At 31.6% G+C, this 14,993-nt stretch overlaps 2 protein-coding genes across 3 annotated transcripts in view; one reads left to right on the forward strand and one right to left on the reverse strand.

Moving 5' to 3' along the window:
• LOC119635239 overlaps nt 1-5,429 on the forward strand; it is a 58,218-nt gene extending 52,789 nt beyond the window's left edge. The window contains exons 10-12 of the mRNA XM_038029920.1: nt 1,115-1,217; nt 1,798-1,979; nt 4,825-5,429. Coding sequence (XP_037885848.1) covers nt 1,115-1,217; nt 1,798-1,979; nt 4,825-5,226 — 687 coding nt within the window. The 3' untranslated portion in view covers nt 5,227-5,429. The remainder of the gene's footprint in view (nt 1-1,114; nt 1,218-1,797; nt 1,980-4,824) is intronic.
• A 6,769-nt stretch (nt 5,430-12,198) lies between these two features.
• Nucleotides 12,199-14,993, reverse strand: part of LOC119635374 — a 69,973-nt gene continuing 67,178 nt past the window's right edge. Inside the window, exon 12 of one of the 2 annotated variants that reach the window (XM_038030171.1) lies at nt 12,199-12,419. In XM_038030171.1, coding sequence (XP_037886099.1) covers nt 12,231-12,419 — 189 coding nt within the window. In that variant the 3' untranslated portion in view covers nt 12,199-12,230. The remainder of the gene's footprint in view (nt 12,420-14,993) is intronic. The other variant, XM_038030173.1, reaches the window with a different exon arrangement.

A 14,993-nucleotide genomic window follows, 5' to 3' on the forward strand; every position in this document is an offset into this window, starting at 1 on the left:
GCACCAGCTTGTTAAAAACTGTTACAAGCCCAAGACAATAAAAATAAACTTTTGATTATTGATAACCAACAATACGTAGTCAGCCAAAGTATTGCAAAGTGTTTTAGATAATTTCGGTAGTTTTCTTAAAAGTACAATTCTTTTAAAAATGGAGATTGAAGCTTCTAGATTTTGTTGCAGCTTAATAAAAAGTATTAAGCCCATATATTTCTGCTTATTCTGGACGCGTTACAATAAATAAATGTTATTGCATTTCTTGAAATTCAGTTCTGCGCCACTTCATCTTCATCAATATATTTTGCTCTAAAATCTAGGTTTCTAGCTCCACAAAGATGAAAATTTTATTAAAATTTGGTTATTTGTTTAAAATTTAAATAATTCGTTGAGTGCCACCTCACGTTCATCCATATACTCTTCTTCAATGTATTCGTCGTACCAGATGATTTGTAAGAAAATTATTTATATAGATGCGTAACTTTACAAAGATCAAAGTTTTTATAAAATATATTTCCAAAGACTTACGTGCAGTTTCAATGAAATCAGGGAGTATTATAACTGTAGCAGCTAACTTTAATGCAAAAATAGTTAATCCATATGTGTAACCATTTCACGGATGTCTTTAAAAGTATTTATAGGTATCTCGTACACCATTCAAACCCTATTCATGTGCACTAACTACATTCTCTATTTCATATCATCTAGAATAGGCCGGAGTTCTTCATATCATATGTTTTGGCGACGGCAAAGAGCGGAATAATTTAAATATACGCAAATCAAGTTTTGCTCTTTGCGTAAATAAAAAACAAAAATATTTTCTAGCTTTAAAAACTACATTGTTCTTCTTCTGATTTTAAAATTAAAAAAGATTTCTAGCATTTTTCATATGATGAAAAATTGAGATAGGATTGGGTTTTGAAAGACAAATAATTTTAATATATTAAGTTATATTTTCTTACTTCCGTACATTGGAATATACATCAATTTGATTATATACGCCTACGTACGTAGCTGACAATGCTGCTAGATTTAATTTGTATAGCTACAAAAATGAACCACATTTTGAAGAAGAAGAAGAAGAAAAAAAAAACAAAAATAATCTTTATAATATTTTCAGCAATGCAATGTAAACCCTTGCACACATGGTGGCACATGTTGGTCTAGTGGAGATTCATTTTATTGTGCTTGTCGTCCTGGCTATACTGGCACAATGTGTGAAGGTAAGTGCCTTACAGGGTAACAACAATTTTGCTAAACTATGTCAACAATACAATATAATAACAAATGGACCCCAACAATACCTACAACAATTTCTTACTTAAAACAACATAAGAGAAAACAAAAACAACAAAATGATTACTTTTATGAAACATAAACTCTCGAACACACGCACACACACACATTTATGAATTAAATAAATATAATAAATTTTATGAACTTTTACATATAAAGTAAATGACAAACACATACCCTTCTGGAAATTCATTTTGTATGTATGTGTATGATCTACTCGACATATGCTGATACAAAAACATGCTTATTACGCTACATATTTACGTATATATCAAAGTATGCATATACGTGTACTATGTTGTGGGATAAACAAGCTTTTCAGCATATGTACAGATACGTACATATAATGGATTGGAATCTTTTATAAGACTTGCAGGTTTATATTAATTCCTTTTTTCTATCTCTCTATCCCTTCTTTTCGTATGTCGTTCATTTTTTGTTTTTTTTTTTTTTTTTTTTTTTGCTTTTTTTGTATTTTCTATTCCATGCGCCCTCGGTAAAATCCAGATGAATTTGTTGTGGAAACTGTTGTTAGTTCCAGTGAATTTATGGTCGACGATACAAGCGCCCGGAATTTTAATGACAAAAGTTTTGGTTCATCGGTCGTGCTAAAGAGTCCCATTGAATTGCACAATGCATACTTTGCGGCTGCCGTTTTAGCTGCCGCCATTTTTATTGTCGCTACAGTGGTAAGTGCAAAACTTTAACTTTTTCTACCCTCTTGCTCAAACGCATACTCGCACACATACACACATATGACACATACTTTAAACAACTTTTTCCGTAAATAGTGCATACTTTACAAACAATTTTGTTTATTTGATTTTATTTTTTCATTTTTTTTTTTTTTTTTTTTCGTCAGCAACATTCTTTTGTACTTGTTTACTAGTATTTGTGTTAAGCAGTGTTGTACTGTATTTTAAAGAGGTACAATTTTTTGCCACTTCCAACATGTTCGTGCGCTTCAGGCTTGTTAGGCTTCATCTTCATGCGGTTGTTAATGCCTACTTTGCGGTGCATAACGATGTTCTTTTTATAATCATTGGAATTAAGTAATTCTGCCACCGAAAAGGGCTACAAGTGCAATTGCAATAGACTTTCTTTCTTTCATTTTTTTCAAATCTTTTCTAAATGTTCCCACTTAACATCGCTCTATTTTCTAAAAATACTAACCATATTTGGCTCATTATTTTTAAGACATTTTCAATGACTTTCGTTCCTCTTATAATTCTTCCATTCATCCGAAATCCTTGCAATCCTTGCACCTTCGCGGAAAAAGCCTGATATACCAACTGAAGTTTTAGGCAATGCTTTTACATTGTAGTTTATGCATACCATGAACAAATATTTACACTTGTAACTACATCGCTTGTCTCCATTGGTTGGGCCAATTTTTTGAACCCTTCCCCATAAAATGCCAGCTTTATAAAATCATTCAAGATGAAAAACCTCCAAATATTTTCTCAAAAAAACCGTGCAAAAAAAATAGTAATGAAATCCATATTATTTCCTTCCTTATTACACAAAAACAATTCGTTTTTATAACAAAAAAATATTAAGATTAGTGTAGAGTGATATTACAGTTCGTAAGTGGAACATATAAGAACTCAGATTGAAATAAGGGAAAAAAAACAAATTCAGAACTATTCATCGCGTGCAAGTTCATTACGCTGTAGACCATCAGCAAATGAATATCAACTTTTGGCACTTTAGGGAAATTATTTATTGCATCCTAAGAAATGAACACTCTGACACAAATGAAATACTGCGTAGCGAAATGTTGCGTTCAAGTTGCCGTATAATGAGCTAAAGAACAAGAAGTTCGTGTCAAAACATCTATTTGTTCTTATCCGTGTAAAAAAGCAGTTGGATGTATACACAATTGTCTGGTACGATAATATATGAAAAAATGTATCGGTTCAAGTGATGTGAAAGACTTAAGTCGGCCTTGCCCAACTATAATGTTTCTACTATATATTATTTTATGAAGTGGCTTAGGTAATGCTCTCATATCCATACAACGGAATGGTAATCATCAGCTGATTGTACATTGTATTCTGGCAATGTCACCGCTGCTTGATCAAACTTAATTCAAACAATGAATAATTTAACAAATAAGTACAAGTGAATCATTGGATAATCTAAAAGTCAATCAGTTTCCAGGCGGTGAAAATGTCATTATTCGTTTCAATTATTCCTATTATTCCTATGCACAGGGAAAAACAGAGCTAATATCCATTACTCAGTTGAATTTTTTCAAAAATATTTGGTGGAAAATGTTAAATTTTACGTACGTTAAACAACATTGAATTGATGCCAAATGCAACCTTACCCGGGTAGAACAAAACAAAGCAACATACGCACTGTTAATGGGGGCGAGCAAATAATGCTAAAATTAACTTAATGTTGATTAAAGCTATTATTATTCTTAATATAATTAATTGCGCAAACAAAAAAAAAAAAAAACAGGAGACTACAATCCAAAGCAGGCAAATGATGTATAATTTATATTAGGATATTTCGCAGGTGGACTATATAAAGATTTTTGTCGACATTTTTGATACAGAACAAATTTCTCGCTTAACACTTGCCATAGTCCGAAACTCTCTTAACGGTAAAGTCGCTCATTTTATGTTAACGCAGAGGAAATCTTTCTTTACTCTGACCATTGCATATATTTCAGGAGATATGGTAAGAACTGCGACTACCAAAAATGTGTGAGTGGGTTCAAATGTCAAGTGAGGTAAAGTATTCTTTCGAAGCAGCTATAGTGAGTGGTCACTCGGTAAAGGCATAACTCTTGCCGATTGAGCACACAGCCCCTGAACTGCGGCCGCCATCTCTCTACTTCGTTTTCTTTCCTCCTTTTCTTCCTGACCGTGGCCGTGTTACGCGAATACGGAACAATCCCCTGAGTGAGTCATGTCAAAAAAAAAGAAAGGAAAGCAAATTCGGAGCAACAAGGATTTCAAGGCCATCTTTCAAAAAATTTCCTATACTAAACTATTCGATTTTTGAACAACTCACATTGTTTGAAGATAGCAAGAGATCATCGTTATATTTTTTGTGTGTCTTCCTGTAAGTATTTCATCAAGTATCCTTTGTTTTTCGAAAAGAAAGCTTTGAATAGACATGTCTCCTCGAATAAGAGATGTCATGAAAAGTAACCTTCTATTTAGCAACAAGGAGCTATGATTGAATTTTTACGGCGAAACTAAGTGGCGAGTTGTTTTAGGCTAAATAGCGGCCATACTCGACTACAGTATTTCAGCTTATCAAACAAAAGGTTTCTATGGGGTGAATCGACTCAAGATCTCACGTTTACCTATAATATTATACCTAGCCTTTTACATAGTTGGCTCGTTTCTTACGCAGTGGTTATGAAATCATTAATTCTATGACTTAGGTGAAAAATAAATTTAAATGATTCCGTAGAAGTTTCAATTTGTTCTTATATTTATTGAATTTAAGTTAGTTCCTTTTAACCAAACGAAACACTTTAACATCTTTTGTTCTTGTTGTATACCCATACAGCTTACTATCTGTCACTGTAAAGTAAATCAAACTTACCGTAAGTTTTCTACACGCACATCCGGCTTCTTACCTATATTGGGTTTCGGAAGGCGACCGAAAATTCAAAATAAATTCAATAAGCATTGGTTAAGTGGCAAGGGAGTAAATGCTGGTGGTGGCGGCGGTAATCCATTGCGTACATCCGCAACATCGACGAACGCAACACGTCTGCAAAGTGGTCACCTGACGACCGCAAATACGTCCGCTTCAACATCATCAACAACGGCAACAGCTCATCATCAGCAAATTGGTCAATTGCATGAGAGACCCTTTCAGCGGCATCTGGCCATGAACTTGGAAAACGATATGTATTATACGGTAGATTTTAGCGAAAATTCTCAACACTCACCACTAATACAGTGAAACACACTAACGCTTACCGAACGTAGTCGCAATGTGAGTAGTGGTTACAGTGGCGCCGGTGGAGGTAATCGCATTGGTGCTATTGGCCATTTTACCAACACTACAGATAGTTGGTTAGTAAAATTTAAAAAACGTTCTTATTGATTTAAGGCTGCTCGCTCGTGTTGATGAAGTTAAAAATAAACCAAAAAAAAAAAAAAAAAGAAAAAACGATAAAAAAAAAAATGATAAAAACCATAGAGTATACAGAAAATATTGAGTTAATAAAAAAAAAAAAAAAGAAAGGAAAACTGAACATTGGCGAACAACAGCGGATAACACAAAGTTTAAATGTAGCAAAATCAAATTATTTCATTTACGATTAAAATGAACGAAAAAATAACAAAAAAAAAAAAAAAAAAAAAAATGAAATAAAATTTTAACGCTTAAACTGAATAAAAGGTAAAAATCAAATTCTCTTCCGTTTATGTTCGATGTAATTTTTAATTCCATTTAATATATATAATACAAATTGGTATTAATTCGAAAATTAGATGACATACTGATGCGATAGCATTATATAACTTAAAACAAATTATTTTCTATTGAATTTTTCTTAGATAATTTATTGAAAAAATACAAAAATGAAAGAATTAAAGAAAAAAAAAAAACAAAAGCAAAAACAAAACAAAAAAAAGAAGAAGGAAGATAAACCTTTAACGACAAAACACAAATAAAAGGAAAAAATTAATACAAATTAATTATAAATGATACATGAATTATATTGAAATGGATAATACATTTTGTAAGATGGTTTTTTAAGATTTAAGTCAAGAAATTTTAGGATAAGAGAATAAAACCAGTTAAATGTTTATGATTTTTATGTAACTGTGTACAGTGAAGATTAAGAATTTGCGAAAATTTTCTGTTTCGATTTTTCTCTAACGATTCATTTGTTCATTTTATGTTCTCGTGTAAATTATTGATCAAAATAAACGCTTACATAATAAAAGACAAAACTATTAAAATTATTTGCAATAAAATAATACATAAATAAAAACTTTCATTGTCTTTTCATTACAACAAGATTATAAAGGGACAAATTGTGAGTCATGTGTATTTAAAATTGTGTCTATTCGATGACATGTTTCTTTATGAGGGCGAACTGTTTTAGAAAACTAACAAATGCTTTTCCGAGACGCTTTAGCGCTTAACATGACATTTCAAATCAATTAACTTCTTTGCCTTTCTGAAATTTTCGCATTCTCAACGATGCAAACAATAATTAGGAAAGCTGAAAACTAAAAGATATGCGCGGTCTCCGTTCTTTTCTTTCAATTCCTTTTTATTTTTTCTTAAACATTATATAATGTTTATACATATATATATATATATATGTATATATATTTTGACGACGCAAACTGTTAGTAGATTACCATTAATAAATCATCAAAGCTGATGTTCGGATGCAGTGAGCTAATGAAATTTTAATCGTACACTCAACTCATTTTTTACACGGTAGATACTTCCCTTAAAAAATCGCACAAAAAAGTCGTGTAGAAATACACATCCGACAAACGGTGAACTTAGGGATATGTCCGGCAACTTTAAAAAATTCTCTAAGATTGAAAACCTCTAAATATTTGCCTAAACAAAACCGTGCAAAAAAAACAATAATAATAAATATTCTACTGCATATTTATAAAATAAAAACAATCCACTTTTATTAAAAAGAAATTAAGTTAGTGTACGGTAAAAATTCAGTCCACAAATGCATATACATATATACGTACATATATAAATTGGAACTGAAATTAAAAATAAACATCAATTTCGTAACTGTTGTCCGTCATTTAAGAATGAGTTTGAATGTTTTTTACGGACTGCATCAAAAATGCTACCATTAGGAGGTATATCAGATATGTTTACCACAACTGATGGATTTGATTACAATCATTGAATAATCATAAAGTTTGGATATTATCCGTACTAGACCAAGCCGCTAACACATGCAGAGGTATAAAACGAACGACTTCTATTCACGGTATTCCTCCAAATGTATTTTGTTGCTGTATAGACAAGTTTAGATTTTAAGAAAAAAATTTTGTTGGAATTCATGCTGGAACGAAAATGGCGTGTAAAGTAATGAATTTATTCTTATTGATAAACAGCGTTATTTCAAAATCAGGTAAAAAAAAAAACTGTGAAAAAACAAGAGTTCGCTGTATACGTTTCATACCGTTTGCGGTACAGTGCAGGCGAAGGTGTAGCGAAGAGAGAACTGCGTTCTTATCCGAGCCTAACGTTAACAACTCGAAAGGAACAAATAACAACGATCTTAGGAATTAGGCACATCGGTGACTTATAACTCCGAATTGAATTAAAAGTAATAGAAATCTCCCGCAGGTAGTTTCGAGAAATTCGCGCATCATGTCTTACAGTCGACGCTAAAACCGAAATGAAATTGAAAATTCAGTTGAACAGGAACGCCTCCCGACGAGAAGGCTACAGATTCAGAGTTTACGTTTGCATTATCTATATGCATTATCGTCTATACTCCATTGATCAGTTCCCTAGCAACAGCTTCTTTTTTTCATTTTTTCCTTAGCTATAGCGCAGTTGCCTTGTTAACTAGGATTCTTATGAATTTTAGGTACACTGTTTCGAAACCGGCTTTGCTTTACTTTCACGAACAATTGGTCTTTGCCAACTATGTATACATTCTACGTCCACGTCAGCATTTCTCTCTCCTAGGCTCTGCAAAAAAAAATGGGCATCGTTGCCTATAATCCTCACACAACAATCGTCAACGTTAAGCTACTTACATTTATCAATTTACAATACCTTTGCTTTCTGAATTTTTTGGTCGGCACTTATAGACTGCAATAGGCGCACGATACAAATTTTCATGCACATTCCACAAAAATGGAAATACTCAGCCAGGCCCATTGAGTATTATTGAGCAAGGAAGGCTAGTTCATTGCTCATTGCTTTTCTTAATCTTTTTTTGGGATGAGTGTAGTGGATGTAAAGGTGCAATTTTTTTACCTTTTTTACTTTTTTATTTTTTAAGGTAAATCAAAAAAATATACATACGGCATGCGTTTAATGTTTCATGTTATAAATAGATAAATAGTAAGCTACAAACAAGATAAGCTATTCTTACTGACTATGAGCCTGTGAGGCTCATCGTGCTATGATTTGTTACAAAAACACATGATCCGATTAGAGTTAATAAATATTTTCAGATTATTCAAGTCTACATTAAAAAGCAATTTTAGCAATGCGCATAATACGTCGCATCAGGTGGCATTTTAACCTAATAAATCCCTTTAAATTAGAAAATTAAAACCTATATATGTATATGTATTATCAAAATAAAATTCGCTCCATTTCGACTTGTTTTATATGTTACATGAAATAATTATAATTTTTAATGAAAAGAATTAAACGGTTTCATGAAAATTTCATGAAAAGTAGATAAAATGTCATGTCGTATGATCATCTTAAATGTCAGTCATATTTAATATAGTACTGGTTGTCGCCTAAAAAAAATGAACATTTAATTTAATGGTCAGTCAACTATGAATGTAATGTAATGTAAGTGCATCACCATTCACAATTGCGGTTAATTATACACGTATCAAACATCACTTTTCTCTTTACTCGCCAGCATTGATGCGCTCTTGTAACTGGGTCAATCAAAACGCAATTGCGCTGACGAAATGAGAAAAAAAAAAGACTAAATTAAATTAAACTCACAGTTAAAACCATCCCGTTACTGCAAAGGTATTAATTAAATTTAAATTTTGGCAATGGATTTAACAAAGATGAATAGGTAAATGCACCAAAGAATCCTTTCAATAAATGCGGTCAAGTTCTAACCGCTAAATTTAATGAATTTCAAGTTTTCCCTGAAATTATGCATAACTTTAGCAAAATCAAGAGACAATGGAGTCTACGTTCTAGAGAGAGAGAGGGATTTTAAGCAAATTAAACTTTTTTGCCTGACTTGTTTGATTCAAATAAAAACCGAAATATCACTTTGAGCGTGAAACTCGCTTATAATTTGTAATCATCCCATGATAACAAACCATATGAAAAAAAAGGAATGTAAATTTATATTAAAAATATTTTATTCCGTTGCTCTTTATGATTATTTCATATGTATAAGTTATTATTATTATTATTACCATTTTTTTTTTTTATTATTATTATTATACAAAATGAGGAAATTAAAAGTCACAAAGGAAAAAATATATATTTGCATAAATTGATCAACACCTGTTAAATAGAACAATTTGTAGTTAACAAATTGTAACCGTAATCGTCACCAATTCTTTGAAAATACTATTTTTAAACTTGTGGTTACTTGCTGCTCTATTACAAGACCATAGTGGTGGCCATAGTCCAACATTCTGTTCAAATTCACACAATCAATATCACACATCACGGTATCCCGTATCTCTCTTATATCTCAAAAGAATTTAGAAGACATAAGTCGACATAACCTTAAATAAAGTTTGGGAATATAGCAACCGTGTGAAAGAAAACAATTATACAACAGACAGAATGTCTTTCGCGTTTATACAGTTAACTTACCATCACTTCGCACGGCAGAATATTCACAAACTTACCTTTTCTGACTTTTTAAAAAGCAGCTGAATTAAAAACTTCATACACCTTCATTCACAGAGTGCGGACTTTCCAACTTACCCAACCTCAACACATTCGAAGGTCTAACGACTAGATTTGATTGTTTTCAAGTGCCGTTTAGAAGGTCGCTTGAGAAAATCATGCTAAATAGTTTTAAAAATCCCTTAATTTTGGAGAGGAATGCGTAGCAATCTGTTCTTTTGCTTTGTCATCATTATTGAGGAATTTATTACGACAGACATTGAAGTTTCCATAGAATATACATATTCCTTATCAACTTAATACTCTAAGTGGGTTTGGCTATTTTTGCATAACACTCTCTCTCTCTCTCTCTCTCTCTCTCTCTCTCGCCCTCTCTCTCTCGTCCATCCAGACGGCAGGCCATCGAGATCCTGCAATCCCAAAAATTGGGATGCGAAAGCAAAACTTTGCAGTTAGGTTGATATCAATTTTAAATGCTTACAATTAGTTAAAAATGAAAATTATGAAAAAGTGATTAATCGATAAATAACTGAAATAAAGCTGACCAAATTAATTTGCAGGAGAAGTAAACAAAATCAAGTCTTACTACATCTTTCAATCAATTTCAATTTTAATTGCAAAATTGCGAAAATTTTCTCAATTCGCTTATCTCATTTCCAACTTTGTAAAGAAAACTATATACATACACCTATGCATATATATGTATGTATTTATATGTATATATATTTATGTAAATGTACATATAATATACATAAGATTCAGAGGTAATAGAACCAATAAAAATTAATGTGGATTTCGAAGTAAAATGAAATGTTATTTATACAAACCAATATTTCATATGTTATAATCCGTTTCGATTACCGTTATTTTTTAACGCAATTAAGCTTACTATGATAATAAATTTCTCTCATTAATTTCACCTTAATTTTAATTACATAATTTCATAATTACCGGATTTTAACATTAAAATACTTTTATTTAAATTTGTGGTTTTAGGAATTTTTTCTTTTTTTTTTTTCTTTTAAGCAGTTACTATCGCTACCGAATATGGAAAGAAAGATATATAGGTGGGCAGAAAAACAGGTGCGAGGTGTATTTTTCAGTGTTATGCCTCAGAAATTGTAAAAGATAACTTCCATAAAGGCTGCACAACATTTCTACATGTGGCGATAATGTTTGAGATTAATTCCAGGAATCCCACGTGATACAGATATAAGTGGAAGACTTTTACTTTGGCTTGGTAGCTCTTTCATCTGGACACTGAAATAGGCGCGCGTGAAAGTGGATTGTAAAAGTAAATCGTTTATCTTGAATAGAAAATCCAATACGATTTAATTTTTATAATAACATTAGATCGGCCGAGAACATCATTGTAACGAAGAAGAGAGACGGAGAGCCAGCTAGTTCAACAACTTCGAACTCAGGGAAAAACGAGCAAAATTTATTACTTCATCATTAGATCGGTTTTAGGTTTTTGCATATATAGATCTATTTTGCTACCCACCTGGAGATAGGTGATAATTTTGAATTTAACTTCTATTAGATTTCTTTTTATACTTAAGATAACTGTAAAACCATTTTTAAATATGGAAGTGCTTTTACATTATAAATAAATGATAAATATAAAATATAACCGCAAGAAAATGGAAAAGAATATCCTGAAGCAACATTAAAAACAAGATACACCTTTCTTCTGACCAACTGCCAGGTTTTCTATGGCATCGTTTTGACCCGCTTTTTTTGGGGAATTGTTACAGTCTCAAAGGCGAGAACAGGAAGCTGACATTCGGCACAAGTATTCCTTGATCGAGTGAAAAACCATGGTTAAAAAATGGGTTGATTTGTCCACATATTCACTCGCAATAAATTAGAGACTCGAGGAAAGGTCGATTATTTCTTCACATTTTGGTGTACAACTTTCGATCACTTGAAAATATTTTGAAGAACCTGCCATCAAAATTTTCGTTACGCCTATCTCCGTCTTCGATTAAAAAACCGTGTTGATCGGTTAACTAACACATCCACAGTTACGAGAAGAAAACATTGCTCAAGATGAGATACTCAATAGTTAATGAGTTGATAGACATCAACGATTCTTTTAAGGCAAATATAAATTGTTTCCTTGCTGCATGAAATAGTGAGCAGAAATAGCAAATTTAAACTTGACTAATAATGAAGTTATTACGAAAAGTTCTTTGGCAAGTTATTCTTAATATTCTAACCTTAAATGGCGGATAATCAAATCTGGCACAACAACATATGGTTTCTTTATTTAAATTTAATCATTTTAATGTAATTCCGTTTATTTATTTATTTGTTTTTTTTTTTTAATTTATACATTAGCCTAATTTAATTTTGTAGTACTTAATGATATTTAAGCAAGTTAATCAAGTGGCATCATCTTTGGTATTTCGCTCATCCGCTATGCTTTTGCCATTGGCCGTTTGAGCGGATTGACTATTATCTTCCACATTATCGGTGCCATTATTGTGACTGTTATCAACGCCACTTGTGCTTGACAATGCAGTTTTTGAATTAAGTTCAGTTTCCTCCGGTATGCGTATCTGATCCTTGTCCTATAGTAGATTAAAAAAGCACAAGAAAATTTTTATAATTATTTTTTAAAAAATCTTTTATACAAGGCAAATTGCGCAAACTTAAGAGTAATAAAAAAAATATTCGATGGGAAGATTTACTACTTTATTTAATTATAATTTTTACAATTTCTTATGTAGTGGCCGCGAAAGGACGACTTTCGAAATGTCTATTGCTTGTAAAATTTTTATTCTTTTAAAACGTGAATATAAGAGAATTAACTGATCAGTAGATCGACTCAAGACAATAAGGAACTCTCTTAGAGTAAATACAGTTGTTGCCCAAGCATCCGGACAAAGGATAGAAAATTTTTTTGTAAATTTTCTATTTACATTTACTTGGGCATGCAAACCTCTCTAAATAAGTAATATATCAATTAGATCTTCCTTCGCGCTCAACAAATATAGTAAATTGTGCCACTCTATGTATTATTTAATTTTTACAATAATAGCATGCAACATGCACTCAAGCATTTTCTGCTTATTCATATTGTGTTTATGTAAAACATAATTTCTTGACCTCCTTTCTTGAAGATCTACGTAAAGCAAAAAAGAAAGAAAAAAAAAAACCTACTTAAGCCTAATAACCCTAAGGCCATTTTTTACTTATGTACATTTGAAAAATGTTCTCCTTTAATTTTTGTAAACGATTTATACATCAAATTAATTGTGTATTTCACTTGCTAAAAGGCGAAAACAAAAAACGAATATTGAATATTGAATTAAAAAATAAACACAATTTTTATTCAGTACATCCCCCTCATAACAAAAAAGCAAATATATGCAAAAGTTGATATAGTTTATTTATATATAAATCGAGCAGAGCGAAACTTGGTTAACGTTTTTCAACAACAATACAATAAAACATTCACGCTACTCATTTCGTATTCACATAACGTTAGTTGCTCTTTGAGCCACGCACTCTTATGACGAGGCAGTGCCATCAGTTTGTTCACTATCTTGTAAACAATTTAACAGTATTTAAATTAAAATATGTACAGCGAGTATGCAATTGTTTTGGCACAAATCATACTAGCACGCTCGGTAAGTTTCCTAACGAACTATATTTCTAAAATACATCGTACTGAACAAAGCATCCTCAGTTAGGTTTAAAACTAGGCTGAATTTATCTTTTCAGATCTTCATCAAGTCTCCTTTGGTTAAGTAAACATTATAAGGGAATTTTTATTTTATTTTTATTTCTTATCCATCAAAAAAGAGATCAAACAACAGCAGCGGACGAAGCTTCGATATCTCCGAAACTGATAACTATTAAATTCCCTACGAATTCTAGATCAATCGAAACGTACATAATTTGATTGATTTTCCCTTAAGACATCGATGACAAACACATAAATGCGATCAAATGAAAAAACTGATAGGCCAACAATTATGAGTTGTATTATAAGTGCGTTTGTGTGTATTTAAAAGAAATATTATATTAATATTAAATTAAAGAGATCACAGCAATCAAAGTGTGAACCTTAATCCCAAGCTGACCTGTGATGTGCCTCTCCGTTGTAAGAATCTTGGGAATAATTAAGATTTTGTTTTTGTTTGTAATTTAAATTCATTTAAGCATCGAAAAAGGAAAGAGAAAGCGACAAAATTTAAGTTCAAACTTCAACTGATTTTCAAAGAATGAATTCAAGCTGTTTTGGGTTCAGAGTCTGCTAGAGTATGAACATATGTTTCACAATAGTTTACTTCTGCTCTTGAAGAGGCATTGTAAGATAAGATATTGTATTAGCTTTTGTAAGTCAATAACCAACGTGAATTATGCATAAACGGATTAACTAAAGAAAACAGTATATATACACAATGAGAAAAGCGATGAAATAATTTGGTTTGATGAAAAGTTAACCGGATTAGTTTTCGTAAAATTAACCTTTCCTATATCCTTTCCTTACTTGTGTAAATAAACGCAGTCTTACAATCTGTAACTGTTCTCATACCATTAATTAATAAAGTCATAAGCACTATGCTCTAAACTACGCTTACGATCTTAAATATATACATGGTATACCCATAATTCAGTAAAAGGTACTATATAGAAGCGGATAATTAAGCTATACTCGTCGTCAAGTCAAACTCGTTCAGGCACAACGTCAGTAATAGCGGACTTTATTCATTAGCTATTGACATTGCAATTAGGTTATCGCGATTATTTTCAAGGCGAATATTTAGAAGTATGTTGTAAAGTTGGCATTTTAATAAAGAAAAACATAAGAATTCTACCTTTTTAAATTATTGAACGGCGTTACCTACAACACATCAAAAAGCCATATTCATCTTGCAGCGGAAATTACGAATCCATCCTGGCAAGTACATACAACAAAACATGAAACTTTAATGTCTTTGTTATAAGTATTTGCATAAAATTCGAAGTGGCTAACCTATTGCAGCGTTACGCTCTCGGGGACAAGTGTAACGAGGAGGATAGTTATATGCAGCTTAGGACGAAGTGTATGCAAATAAAACAAAATGCAAAGCATTTCGATCGAAATAGAACTGTGACATGATTCTAATAAATATTTCATTAAATCATAAATTATT

The sequence above is a fragment of the Glossina fuscipes genome, unplaced genomic scaffold, assembly GCF_014805625.2.
Source record: "Glossina fuscipes isolate IAEA_lab_2018 unplaced genomic scaffold, Yale_Gfus_2 26, whole genome shotgun sequence".
In the NCBI taxonomy this organism is placed as follows: Eukaryota; Metazoa; Arthropoda; class Insecta; order Diptera; family Glossinidae; genus Glossina; species Glossina fuscipes.